Source organism: Seriola aureovittata, chromosome 10, assembly GCF_021018895.1.
Source record: "Seriola aureovittata isolate HTS-2021-v1 ecotype China chromosome 10, ASM2101889v1, whole genome shotgun sequence".
Classification (NCBI taxonomy): domain Eukaryota; kingdom Metazoa; phylum Chordata; class Actinopteri; order Carangiformes; family Carangidae; genus Seriola; species Seriola aureovittata.
In genome coordinates this window covers 20,216,346-20,231,503 of record NC_079373.1, presented here as the reverse complement: position 1 = coordinate 20,231,503, position 15,158 = coordinate 20,216,346, and the positions used below count along the sequence as shown (strand labels likewise).

Here is a 15,158-nt window from a genome sequence, read left to right as displayed (position 1 = left end):
GGATAATCACAGGCACAGACTGATGGACAGAAAGATGGATAGACAGACACAGGGGCAGGCCTGTCCTCTTATGGAAAATTCCAGCATTACATATCTGCCAGCATGACTGCGGATAGCTCGGGGTTTTACAAGGCCAGATCGAGGCTAGCTGCTCTTTGCATTAGCATCACATGAATTCCTCCTCAACCCCGATCTTAGTCACTCATTGACTCTCTGTCAGTTTTAACAAAGTGGTCAAAGAGTTCACCTGACATTGCCTGCATGGTGCATTGAACTAAAGGACACATATGCTCCCCATGACTGGGAAGGGGCTCTGAAATATAACTGACACAAAATCTTTAGAAATGTGTCGCAAACTCTTGAAATTCAGCTTTGACTTGTTAAGAAATTCTGCAGAGTTCGTTTTGCCACAGAACCAAAAAGCTGTACAAACAGTTAAGAGCCCTGTGCAGAACACAGATAAGTAATTAAATGAACCAAAAGTAAGAGGTCAAATGGCTGGAATGTTATCTCATGACAACATACACAGGCAACAATGTGACCAATTATACTTCTTTGGAAAAGCGGTTCCAGTCCTCATGAATCACTCTTCACCCAAACCAAGGTTCAAACATATTTATGATGTAGAATCTGAACAAACAAACCTTCTATGCTGTTGTCAGAAACAACACAGTGCAAAAGACCTTCCCTTGAAAATGTCTTCTTGAAGTTTATTTGAATTTCTGAACTCTATGCCAAGCGCAAAACTGTAAAGGTCCATTGTAGTACATTTACAATGTTGGAATACCTTCAGTAGCCAAGGCTTTCCATTTAGCATACCTAAAGGAACACAGTGTGTCCCACACACTGCAATTAAGAATACCAGAGAGGCATTTTCCACTGTTTAGAGGCAGCATGTTGAAATGGTAATAGTCAATGTTTTCAGAGAGATTACTTCTCTGTCAGGGGTTTGTTAATCTTCTTTTTGGGAGGATCAGGGCCGTTCTGCATGCCATGCGAGGGTGAGAGACAGACTGAAAAGGAGGGAAGGAGAACAGAGCGTGGAGAGCGGGGCCACGAGTGGCCCTCACATTCTAGCCTGTGACCTGCTTCTGTTTGCTCTCTTTTATTAAACCCGTCATTTATACTCGGCTGACAACATGACAAAGAGTATTGATGAGAACACCTTTAGATACCACCAATCCTGCCAAGTAGCCTTTTGTAATTACAAATAGTCTTTTAATATAAAACCTGCTTGTCATTCCACTTATCCATGCCTGTGCCCAAAGTTCTGTGCTTCATAATTCAAAACAATTCAAGGGTGAGATAAACAGATCTTTTTGCACAGCAAGAATGCATAAAATAAGGCTAATAAATTTGAATATATATATCAATCAATATCCAGAGAGCAACTGTTCCTCGTTAAGTCTGCACAAAAATGTCTATCTGAGTGGATAGATACGGTACCGAGAGCCCAGCCGTCACCTAGGAGACTATGCAGAGACAGCAAGAGACGGCAGTCAGGTCTGTCTGGTCGATGTCCCCTGGCCTGGGTATATTTGGATTACTTCCTGAGGCCTAATGGCTACTGACACCAATGGAGACTCTCTGATGACCCTGTCTCTTTACTGGACATCCCAGTGTCTACAGGACTGGACAGTTTGGGTGGGGATGGGGTGAGGGTGGGGGTGGGTCAAATCGCTTGCTAATGAAATAACTTCTGACCGTCTAGACAAAGCATTATCTCACCCTTCGCTGCTGTTTGCGCGTGTGTGTGTTGCTTCCCTCACCTCCGGCCCGTCTCTGAGCAGCCTGACGTGTTGATAGGAGAGCAACATCATTTGTATTAGTAAGAACAGCTTCAATATCTCTTTGTCATAGATTCTCTGCAAATCTACTGAAGGAATGAACGCCATTATTCCAAAAAGATATCATAGATAGATACTCTCCCATAGGTGTACAGTTGCATTGAATGCAAAGGCCACAGCATATGATTCACATCGAACCATTCAGCGAGCCCCCGGAGCCTGTATGGAAACATCTGCATTTGTTTCTCATTTATCCAAGTTTCCTTTTAATTAGTCACCAGTCTGTATATATTTTCTGGAGTGATGTTATGTGCACACATGGCCGACAGCACCACTGGTGGAAAACCTGTAGTGGGGACAGTGACAGTGGCTCTGGGGTTAAATACAACATTGAATGCACCACTGAAGAGGAACATATTGTTCATAGAGAGAAGCCGAGCCTTGTGTTCCTGCCTCCTGCCTGAGTTCTGCCTTCGGTGGGGGAGCTGGAGCTTGACACTGAATAGTCTCTCACTCTCTCTCTCTCTCTCTCTCTCTCTCTCTCTCTCTCTCTCACCCGCGGCCACTATTGACCATCCTGTCTGCTTTTTTAGCCCTCTCATCTCTGCTTATTTATAGAATAATGCATCAGACGAGCTCGCAGGGAGATACTGTCATGCAGGCTGCTGCTCCATCAGCTCATCCTGACCGCGTCACTTGACCAGTTGGAACTGCCTCGCCATTTCCCTCCAACACTCTCTTACAAACACACAAAAAGAGGACAGATATCCATCTCGCATATGGGCGGCCTAAAAGGCAAACACGAATGCTGTTTGACAGACGTACTACACAGAACTTCTCTGCTCGTAAATCAGCAACGTGCCTGCTGTAAATGTGACACTCCCTCAACTCTCTCCTTCCTGGAAACTAACAGCCAAAGATACAACATGTTGTGTTAGCTGTGAGATAACATGTTCGGTCAGCATTCGCTCAAATGCACTGGCATAGATACACAAGCGAGGACAAACACACACAAGCTACCGCACATGTCCACATCCAGGAGCAGCAATGACAAGAGGCGTATACAGCTACACACACTCACACCAAACCGATGTGAAAGACAGCTCTGAATATATTATTGACTTGGAGGGTTTACCAAGGAGATGATAACTTGTGTAGTTAAAGTTTCAGTGCTAGCATTTCTAATCTAAAGTAAAGCTGACAGACCTAGTTCCCCGGGGCAACTGTCAGTAGATAAGAAAGCTGCTATTCACGTTGTAAGTGTGGTCATAAAAACGGCTGGTGTGAGAAAAACATTTGCCTTGTTTATACTGCCAGGTCAGCCTAACCAGGCACTGAACCAAGGCACAGGGTGGAGGAGAGGAGCAGGAGATGAGGAGGAGGAGGAGGAGGAGGAGGAGGAGGAAGGGATGGCAGAGTGGCTCTGCTTGAGCTGGATTTCTTATTAATCAAATCACGAGTGTAGCAAGTGTACAAAGCACAGCACCCCACTTCCTCCCCCTGGAAAGAAAGAAAAGAAAGAAAGGAAAGAAAGAAAGAAAGAAAGAAAGAAAGAAAGAAAGAAAGAAAGAAAGAAAGAAAGAAAGAAAGAAATGCCTAGTAATACATGCCCTTGCTGTTGCAAAAGTAAAAGTGAATTTGAAAGAGAAAAGAAGAAACTTTGTCCTCTGTCTCGTGTTCAACAGCAGCAGCAAAATAAAATGAGAAGGAGGGAGCTGAAAACGTGCCGAACCATAAACCAGTGGCACCTGTTACTTCACTGCACTACCGCTGACAACCACTGCGTGCATCAAGCTGCGCTGCTTTGACCACAGTTACAAACACAATCCAGGGCCACACAAGGACACACACCTGATAAGCAGCCGCTCTCCAGAATCCTTATCATTTACACACAGTAAGAAACGCCCCGCCACACCACACTTCCTCTTATGTCATTAGGATCAACAATGACAGCCGGACACAATGTACTATAATGGGATTAACATATGAGAACTGCAGGCAAGAAAAACAGCGAGCCGACGTAGAAAATAATGTGGGAGAAAACATCCTTCAGCGGGCAGTCGATCTGAGAGGGGCCAGAGCTGTGTGGATGTTTCTTGCGTGCCATGTGTTGTTGTGCTGTAAGCTACAGACTGAAGTATGCGGTTTGTTTGCTGCTCTTGCAACGTAGCGCAACCTGAGGTTTTGAAAGGATAGCACTTCAGTGAGTGAAGGACAAAAGCCAGTTATACACACACACACACACACACACACACACACACATATGCCTACATACACAAATATGGAGAACCAGGTTCCGCTCAGCTACCTATTACCTTTCAGTCATTATTCTGCCTAATGTTCAGTTAACAAAAGGCCCAGAGCAGAATGAGGTTTGTAAAAGAACCTTTCAGAGACCGAGACCTTAATTCTATTTCTAAAGGATCTGACCTCTTCCTGGACAAACAAATATGATTATGTTGTAAGATGAAAATGAACAACTGACAGAGAAAAAACAAAGGATTTAAAAAAAAAAAAATCCATCATGATTTTCATGTCGTGTTATCCCTTGTTATTTATGCATGGGTAACAGGTACTCGCTTTGTGAGGTTCTGAATTGTATTAACCCCACTAATATGATTATCACATCCAAAGTGTTAAATGAGTTGATAATCTTTACTCATTACCATTTTTTGGAATGTGAGCACTGTTTGCAGTTGGTAAACTATTGATTCTAATTGTGCAAAGTAAGAATTAGAGAGTCAAACAGTGAGAGACAGAAATAGCTGAAGGCAAAGACAGAGACAGTTACAGGGGAGGTCAGTTGGAGGGAGCGCTGCCTTGGACAGTGTTTTGAGGAGATGGCATCATCGCCCCACCCTGCCACCCTGCCCTGTCCCCTGGAACACACTACTAAGCCTTGGTTTTGGGTGTGTTCTTGAACTCAGGGGTCAAAGTCTGCTGCATTAATGTCCAACAGTGACAGATGGAATAACGCCTGTCCTGCTTGACACACTCACCTCGACCGAGGATGCACGCGATACCACGCGCGCGCGCGCACACACACACACACACACACACACACACACACACACACACACACACACACACACACACACACACACACAAACAACTTTCTGCATATGTGTACTAGGCGTGTATACCAAAGATATGCATCTATGCATTTCTGAGACTCCACCTGTATGTGCATTCGTGTGTGTGTGTGTGTGTGTGTGTAACTGTGTAACTATTTGTGCTTTGCAGGACTTTCTGAACTATTTGTCAGAGCTCTAAAATCTTAGCTATGCAGTAACAACATGCATGACGACACCAGCCCAAAACATACAGACGCACACACACCCAGAGGGAATTATCCAAAGCACCACCCCTTAAAAACCCAGCGATGAACCCCAGGAACCAGTCCAACCTGACCAGGCACCTGGGGGCCAATCACACACGGGCACGGCTATCCACTTCCTTATTATCAAAACAACTTGTGACATACAAGTCAGTCAGTGTGATTCATAATGATAAGTGCTGATGCTGGTGCAGGACACCTACTTTTTACTGGCTTCTACCCATGTCTCATGAGAGTTCACATGAGACCCCCACATGTTGCTGGTTTACTGCTCCAGCCCCCCCCCCCCCCCCCCCCCCCAGTGCTCTCCACTATCAAATAGGGTGCACATGCCTCCCCAGGTGACAAGAGTGTGTGATATTTCAGTGGGGTGTGTGAAGCTGCTACTCGGAGCCTATTAGGGCCGTAGATCAGACTAATTTAAACTACAGATGCTTTTTCTCCCTCTAAAATGCCTCCACATGCACTCCTGCCTTCATACTGCAGGTGATTCATCCATATGCATGTTTAATAAATTGTTTTAATCCCTTAATCTCTCCTCATCTTCATCTTTTTTTTACGCTTTTCTCCTTTTGTAGCCTCTCTCATTCCGTCTGTCTTCTGTCTGACAAAGTGAGGAGGCCCACCAGGCTATATATTCAAGCAGCTTTTAAGAGATTATAGCACACACACAAACATGTGCTCACATACAAATTTAGCAAGGCATATGTGTCCTTAATCCAACTGACAGTGTGTCATAAACATGGATGTTGAGTCCTTCTGGCCGCAGCGGCTGAGGTAATAAATATGGCGAGCCAACTCAGCCCTCTACGTCTGATTCAGCGTGAAATTCATGGCTTTAGCCGATTATATTTACAGTGTCCTCACAGTTACAAATAGCAGCCAAAACCAGGCAGGAAATGGCTATTCTGACCATCAGTTTAACACCCACACACTGAGTGGCCGTGTTTGGGAAGTACACATTTGAACTGGCTTGCATAAAAGGTAAACACTTACAAAAGGAGGACAGGAGTTGTTGGTTTTACAATTATACACATAATGGCAAACTTTGTTTAGTCAACTACATGAAACAAGATCCATTTACTTTAAGAATTTGCCAGCTTGGTTGTGTTCTCGTGGCCTCGGATGTTTCTAAACTCCCACTTCAGTAGTAGCTGAGAGCGTTTTTTAACAGATGGAAAAGATGAGCTGTGGGAAGTCAGTCAGTAAATAATTATTCATCATACTGTAAGATGCTCTGCTGTGAATGAAGATAGACGTGCTATTAAAATGTTGGGATCTGATTGAGACGGATGCCACTTTAAGTTTTAAGTGCAGAGCTCACTCGCTCACTTGTCTCCGTCTCGCACAAGTCTAACGAGATAAAAACCACTGGCCTGGCCTGGACCACTCTGGAGCAGCGAGGGAAAGAGAACAGGTCCTCGTAGCTAAAGGTCAACTTTTGGCCTTTTTTCTGGGCCAGCTTCTCTTAAAAAAAAAAGAAAAAAAAAGTGATGGAGGGGTGGGAGCGTGTTTGTGTGTGATAGCAGCTGCTTGGCTCTGTCAGGGGAGCCGAGGAGACGGGCGCCTTGCTGGACAGCGCTGATCCCAGATGTAAGAGGGGGAGGACAGGTTAAAGGAGACGAGGGCTCAGATCTACGACCCCCAACAACACTGTTGCCACCACCTACGAAATCCCTTTTAAACCAGCAACCCCCCCACCCCCACAAAACTAACCGCCAAACGGCCCCCTCCCTCCACACACACACACACACACACACACACACACACACACACACACACACACACACACACACACACACACACACACACACACACAAGCACCCCCCTGACCTCTGGAGGTGCCCCTGAAGCCTGGGGCCTCCAGAAGATGGTATTCATCTCTCCAACCCGGCTTCGCTGCCGCCCTCCCTTCTATTCCTTCTTCACTTTTTCAGTCTCTGTCATTCTCGCTGTCATTCTCCCTCTCCCTCTCCCTCTCCATCTCTCAGGCTGAATGGAGGGGTCAGTTCAAAAGGCTGCCAGAGAGAGCTGCTGGCTGGCCATGATGTGCCTGAGGCTTTGAAGTGAGGAGTGGATCTAAAAGGTGCGCAACCTGTTTTTTTTCTTTTTTTTTTTTTCTTTTTTAATGCTGCAACACACTCGGGCCCAGAAATATATAAACAGGTCGTGCTATTACTCTTCCTGAATTATGTTTAATAAGTTTACTGTGAATGCATACTTTAAACTTTAAACATACTTAAATGAGACACGCATGAGGAACATTTCCAGTAATAAATGTCACTATTAATTCTGGGTTTTTTTTGTTTTTTTTTTAGCACAAACGTTCTTCAAAGCTCAGCACCCATCCATTAAAATAAGAGGGTTTTATTAGATCTTTCAGAATAAAATAATGGGAATAGCAAACTTAATATACACTTCAAATCTTTCTAAAGATCCTAAATTTTACAGTTTCTTGATAAAAGGATCACAGTGCCGTTAAACAACCATAACCATTCATTTATGCTGCAACTGAATGTTACTAAATGTCCTCCGAGATGTTCATGCAGCAGTATTGCAGCTGTGAGGAAATATCTCTTCAAGTTGGGACATACAGTGTTTTGTCATGTCAGTGCTGGAGCATTATTAGAGCAGAGGAGCCACTGGATTGTCTAATTGAATCAATGACTTTTTAACATCGCATCCCTCTCTACATTATCCCTTAAGAGCTCATAAAAGCTTATTCCTAAGCCTTCGGCAGAAATGGAGGAATCGTTTTTCTCTACATATGTGAATATTAAGTAGATACAGAGACCATTTTACTACATTTCATGACTCTAATTCATTAAACCTCTGAGAGATTTATCTTTTTATACAAGCATACACTTTTGTCACTTCCACCTCCTGCTCCTTTTGATGTGGAACTTCTTGGTTTACTGAAACTGATTTTTCACAGGGAATACGGGATTCCTAAGTGAAGCAAATTAAGGAAGAAAAAAAAAAGAGAAAAAGAAATCACTTGAGATGGAGGAGCCACTGTTTGTAGCAATGACCATCACATTTTAGTTCTGTTTCTGTCTAGCGAGAGGATGTGTCTGCTTTCGCGGTCATAGAAGAATGATAACCACGCAGCATGTCGATAAAAATTTGAAAAGATCGAACAAAACGATGAGAAGTGGAGAATGTCTGAGCAAGAATATAAGAACAAATACTGCACAAAAAAAAAGGAGTGGAGGAAAAGGAAAGGACTAAAGCTGCTCATTTCCATGCCTGTTGACTCTTTTGATGACCCCAGTCCTTGTCTATAGCTGCCTCCTTTCTCTGCTCTGTGCCTTTTGCCTCCTGGCTCTGGACAGAAATGGGTTTGAGCACTCGTCTGAGCTTTGAAGTCCTTGGTTATCAGCCAAGCGTAGAGCTGTACCTGCAGCCATCTGTGAAGGGGCCGCCAGCAGCCGCCCATCGCTCCACTTCCCTTCCATGACCGAGAGGGGCCGGAGCCAGGAGTGGTGATGGGGCTGGCAGCGGCACTTAGTCCATGTTGGCTTGCCGCTCATGGTAGAGCCAATAGGTGTGTCTGTGCATATACCCTTTAAACCTCAACCTCAGTGGCCTAATCTCACTGTGTAATTCACTTCTTCTCTGCTTATTTTAATATCTGTCTGTAAACACCCCCCCTCTCGCTCCCTCCCATCCTGTCTTTTTTTCCCCAGAAGAGGAGGAAATATGTGGAGGTTATGAAAGGCTTGATTAAAAACTGCAAACCATTTTTCACTCCGCGCTTCATGTAACACGAAGAGACGGTTAGGATCTTTTGTTTAAATAAAGTGGCTGTGAGTGTGGCAGTTGCCCTCACCATCCAGCTGTAGCACCTTACATCATCTGTTGTCTTTGCACCACATTCAAAGCTTTGTTCCAACTTTTTTTTCTTTTCTATTTTTTTTTTTTTTTTTTTTTTTTTTTATGAGCTTCGTGTGTGCATGTGCAATGTGACGCACCGCCAGCTCTCTTCCAGAGAGTGCGATGTCAAACGGACGGGTATGGCAGGGACATTATTACAAACAATAGGATTAAGACCTGGGACAATGTGCACCAAAAACAAGCCAGTGGTTTGGTTTTGGGGGGTTAGTGATGGGACGAGGCAATAAGACGAGCTGGGGTGGGGGGGGGGACTGAGCGAGGCGGGAAGCGATGGGGGAGCTTGAGAGGGCTTGGGTGGGGGGTGGGGGGAGTCATGATTATGAAGAACAAAAAAGCTACAGTAGCCAGACCTCTTCTCAAACCAGCCTCCAATTACACACACAGACACACACACACACACACACACACACACACACACACACATACATGGGGGCTTCCAATCTGGCCATCAGGCTGTTGCTGAAGTGTCACATGGGCACCATGTGTGCTGGCCAATGGCCTCTCGGCTTATCAACAAACAGAGCAGGATGGAAGGACAGATAAGAGATAGATGTGGGGGTGGGGCGGGGAAGCGCGGGAAGGGGTGGGGGGTGGGAAATTGGCGGGGGTCACTGGCGGATGATGAGAGATTGCAAAGTGAGCATGCAATATATGGCATGCGAGCAAAATGCAGATCATGCTCACGTTGCACTGTGCAATATTATTCACATATTAAAAAAAAAAAAAAACATGATTTACGCCCTCAGCATATAAAGTGCCCTTTATGCTCGAGGAATCCCTGTGTAATTATTGCTTAACAGGCCCAAGTTAACAAAAGGCCTTATTCACTGTGCTGTATTGAGAAGCAGTAAAATGTGAACCTTTGTGTGAACCGTGGCTCTCATAGCGGATCAAAGCACTGGATGTGTCAGAAGGTGCAGAGATTCTCAGCATCGTACTTTTTAACAGATGCTACTCTCATCCTCGCTGTAGAGAGGTTCCTACATTACTTTTAGCAAGAGGAGGTTATTTAAATCTAAGAGGGATACTCATCTTTTTTTTTTCTCATGCTGATCGTCAAATACAAGGAGGTGAACTTTATTCATTTATTTATTTATTTTAGCCAGAAAATTGTTTCCAAAGTGATACAAATCCATTTAGAAAAGAAATGACATATTCAGTGTTCCAGTCATTTAAATGCTGTGGATTGAGTGTGTTCATGGTGTTGATGCCAGCAGTCAAGGCTGGGATATCTTTTGTGCCATCACATAAGAACAAGTTTCAAGTTTTGTGCATATACCTCATTTGTGCATGTTACACTTAATACCGTACGAAACTCCAGCTAAAGCCCTCCTAACAGAGCCCAGAGTCGTTACACTGCTAGTCAGAGGCAGAGGCAGCTGTTCCACACAAGCTGACAGCATACACAGTGTGAAACAACAGTGCAGGGGGAAAAAAGGGCCTTCACACATGCATGACAACCAACACGGAAATGCCTTGTGTAAGCATTCGACAGGGTTGAGGCTCCATCCCAGCCTGCCTCCCTTTTCCCCTTCGATAAAAACCAACTAATGTCAGCAACTGATGTGGTCTCCTTCTTCAAGGACCTCAGAGCCGGGCTTTCAGAGCTGTTTCCGAGAAAGGTCTGAAACATATGGCAGAAGCACTAAAACAGGAGGCTTACTGACTGAAGAGAAAATGAGAACTGCAAAGTCCCCCTTGCATCTCAATTGAATTTCCTCCATGCAAAAAAAAAAAAAAAATAGAGGCCAGAAGAATGATGTGCCGGAGTACTGGAGGCAGTTTTACTCCAGAGAAATTTGCTGAAAAGACTATATGAAAAGTTGAGCCTGTTGAAATAGCCAGAAGTAGTCAGCTTGTATTCAACGCCGGGCCTCCTGTGTCCGTCTGGCCTCTACTAACCTGTCATTTCAGTTCAGGCAACCCCCCCCCCCACCCATCTGTTTCCAAAACCCTCAGATCACACCTGTGAACTATTTCAGCACATCAGAGAGCTCACATATTCCCCCGCCTTCAATGCAGAGCTACACACACACACACACATCTCATCTCACATAAAACTCACATTCTATCTCCCTCCAAAGCCTCAGCTTCTTCCACTAAATGCTCCAACAAATCAATAGCACAAAGAATCCCCCCAACACTGGATTTCACTTTTCTTTTCAGATAGGAAGCTTTGAATAATGCAAAAGCGATACTTGTAAAGACAGCTTATCCATTTTCATAACCTTTTCTGAGTAAACTGCCTTCCTAACAAGTCATAAGGCGATGCATCAGGTCAACAAACAGATCAGCCCTGACACTGAGTGAAAGCAAAAAACAAGAAATAAACATTCACAATGGCACCTGCTTGGATTTGTGGAGTGATGGCTGTTCTTTCCAGCGAGCTATTTAACTATCACCTCATCTCTTACCGACTGTTTAGCTATCCTCCCTCCCCTGGCCCTTTCTCCTTCACCACTGTGGACAGTGAAGAGCTAAACACATGACCCTGCTTGTCAAAACAGCCAGGAAGAGAGACCCTCTTCAATTCCCCCTTCTCTGCCACGGGGTGTGGCCCTGCCATGGCCCCCCAAAGGCCCCCAGGGTTCTTCCTGCAATTCTAATCAAAGTTAAAAAAGCTGCAACCTTGGACTCTAAGCGCGGGTCGTGGCCTGTGAGGAAGATATCAATCAAGCAGCTCCAAACAAGCGTGAGGGGGAAGAGGGAGGGTGACAGGAGGGAGTTGAGGGCAGTTTGTGAGAAAGTTTTGCTCTCTCTGTCCGTCTGTCTTTTCCTCAGCCCTCAGAGGAGTAACCTCCCCTCAACAAGGACGGGGGTGCATTCCCCATACCTGGAAACCACGAGGTAATTCAAGGTCACATTAACTCATAATGGCTGTGTGGATGGATAAAACATTAATCTGCCTGTGATGCTGCAGTGCCTGTCAGCAGCAGCATCACCACCACCACCACCACCACCATCATCATCATCATCATCATAATCATCATCGTCATCATCAGCTTCTGAGTCATACTCTGTTCATTTTTCCAGGCAGGAATGAATGAATCCTCTCTGGAATAGTACTGCTTGACCTGTGAGGGGCAGATCTGAAAATGAAGTTGCCTTCTTGCCCATTTCTGCAGCTGTCTAATCCTCTCGCAGGCCTCCCCTACAAACGGGTGATGGCACATGTGTGTACGGGCTCAAACACACACGAGAGACATATGCACATGCATGCATGAGCACACCACAACAACACCCATATCTAGCCGGGCAAGAGGGCAGGCGGGTAGGGTTTGGCAGTGTCTGAATATTAGCTTTTCCACAGCTGGGGGCTGCTGGACTGCTCCGTTCATCAGACATCCATCAAGGTGTCAGTTTGGGTTATGAGACCAAGCTCCCAGGGTGATCAGACTGCTGCCCGGCCTGCCAGCAGGCCTGCCTGATGGCCTTCTGTCTGGGCCAAGAAGGACCAAAGGCAAACATGGAAAAAAAAGATGAAAAAAAAAGAAAAAAAAAAGAGGCAGAACCAACAGGAAGATGACACAAACTGAGACAAGCACAATGACCACAATTAGATGTGCTGGAAATCTGATTCCAAATAATAAAAATTATTCTGAATAATCATGAAACCAAGTGAAACCAAAGTCTTAAACAAACAAAGACATGACAACAAACTCAGCTGTTACCGTAAAGGAAGTAGTCAATCATATAGATTCAAGTTATTAGTTGCCCTGTAGCCAAGGGTGAATAATTACCATAATAGCCGGTCTAATTCTACGTGAAGGGCCCCCCCGCCAAAGCTATTTTCCACCGGAGACACTGGTCATTTCCATGACTGCTCTACGTAACAGCCCTCTCCAACACTGAGGAGGACAGGCAAGGTAATTAATTCCCCCTGCCGCCTCTTTCTCTTCCCTTCTCCTCTTCTCCGCGGTGAAGGGAAAAGCCAGAGAATGTAATTTACACTAATTACCTTTTGCATAGGAGTCTCATTTCAACTTTCTTTTTCATGTTGAAATGCTGGTGTCTTGAGCTATGCCTCTAAGCTTCAACACCCATAATGAAGAATCACTACACTATTCCTACTGGGACATAACAGCACTTAGTGAAGAGTTTGTTGCCCACTCATTGTACTTTATGATACTGTATCTTCGATAGCAGGCTATTATTCAACCTTAATATTCCTATTAGGACCCACTTTTGCTGTTGATATTTCTATAATGTCACTTTTAAATGTGTTAAAAGCATTACTTTTCAGTACCTCTTTCTTAATGGCAATTCTGAATGGGGGGGGGGTTCTCTTTAATACCAGCAGAGGGACTATAGAGTAGAAAAGACATTAAACATGAGGCTGCTCAAAAATAAATACTGGAAACATCAAGGGTCATCATTTGCTTTATGCTGCCTGTCAGTTTGCATTAGCTCCTGATCAGCATGTAAACTCTCTGTTTACTTTGTAAATACTGTTATAGGTCATCTGTCCTATTGTAGGATGTCAGAGGAGCATCTCCACAAGCTACAGTACTTCTGAATGACACACTACTACAGCTGAATTCAATCAAAAATACAACAGAAGATTGCATGAAAAATCTATCATACTAATGTCCCTGTTATAATTACACCATTTAACCTATTGGTATGATCTGTGTAGTTGCTGTTGGGCCATTCAGAGACCTCGATCATGCACGGATTATAATGGGCCGCTTGCATTGTTTTACATTTATAACCCACCTTACAACGACAATGCAGAGCAAACACATTGTTTGAGTGTAAATTACTCTTTTAGTATAAAAAAAAACACAGCCAAACATTTGTGACAGCAAATAATGTAGAGAAGCATGCGGGGTAGCATTCTCTCAATTGGATTAGTCACAGCCACAATGCTGCAGCGATAGCGAATGTGCTGTATTATTTAAGCATGCCTTTCGTTTGCGGAAGAAAAATAAAACACAGGAATCAATGCACCAGAGGCAGTGAAGCACCTACAGTCGGTCAGCTTTCAGACTGATGTGAAATCATTGGAGATAGAAGAATGAAGAGTGAATAGAGCCGAGACCCGACCGATCGGTCTCCGACCTTCTTTCATTCCGTCTCTCCTTCTCCAAGCACAGCTATCATTTCTACCAGGGGCAAAACACAACATTTCCAGGTGCCTGTGCACATGAAGATCACTGTATGTGAAACACAGGCTTGTCTTTGACCTTAATACATTGCTATTTTAAAACGTATACAGCTCAGACTGGCCACCACAATCTTACGGAGCATTTACTAATATTCTTGAACTGTCACCAAAAAAAAAAGAACCCCACAAACGCACAAAGCTGCAGGGAATGTGACTGCCTGCTTGTGGTGGATTTGGAGAATATAATGTTGATATAGCCTATGTTGTAGGATTTTTTGGACAGAAAGAGGAGAGGGTGCAACGCATCTCTTCCCTCCGCGATCAGCCGCAATTCAATTGTACCACAATTGATACAGTAGGTTCAGCGGCTGAGCCCCGCACAGGAAAGGAGGAAAAAACAAGCATATTTTCAAAAGCATCTTACCTTCGTATACAGGGGCCATCGGTGCAAGGATTTCTGTTATACATGGCAAAAAATAAAGCGAGATTTCTGTTTAAAACTCAATAAAAATCTGCCATCTTGAAACACTGATGAGAGAGTCGCCGTGGTCTCCTGCATTACTGGCCCAGTTCATTAGTGAGGAAAATGCTCATAATTCATATCCAGGCGTTTTCAAACGTAGGGTCCAATGCGAGGGAAGCGACAGAAGAGAGGCTGTGCGAGTCAAATCCCACCAGCGGTGTGTTTCTGGAGGCTCACAGGATGAGCCACGATGACAGGTTTACTTCAGCTATTGTGCGACATGTCTGTGGAGTGAGGAGTCTCTGCAAAAGTTGCAGTGGTCAGAGCGCAGCGAGTTTGGTGTAAAGTGAGAGAGTCGATTGACGATCGAGTCGATGGGAGGCGACGAGGAGATGCATCAGTCTGGAGCCACAGCAAATACTACAGGTCTGTGGCTGGTTATACAAGTGATAAACATCATTATCATCATGATCATTGTGTACAATACAATACAAAAAAAAAAAAAACTAAGAACAGTGTGTAGCCGTAAGTAGAAAGAAAGAAAGAAAGAAAGAAAGAAAGAAAGAA

General features: G+C 44.4%; 1 protein-coding gene across 4 annotated transcripts in view; it reads right to left on the bottom strand.

The window, feature by feature from the left end:
• hipk2 (homeodomain interacting protein kinase 2) overlaps positions 1–14,872 on the bottom strand; it is a 74,166-nt gene extending 59,294 nt beyond the window's left edge. For all 4 annotated transcript variants that reach the window (XM_056386371.1, XM_056386372.1, XM_056386373.1 and 1 more), the window contains exon 1: positions 14,553–14,872. In XM_056386371.1, the coding sequence (XP_056242346.1) occupies positions 14,553–14,571 (19 nt within the window). In that variant the 5' untranslated portion in view covers positions 14,572–14,872. The remainder of the gene's footprint in view (positions 1–14,552) is intronic.
• Positions 14,873–15,158: the final 286 nt, after the last annotated feature.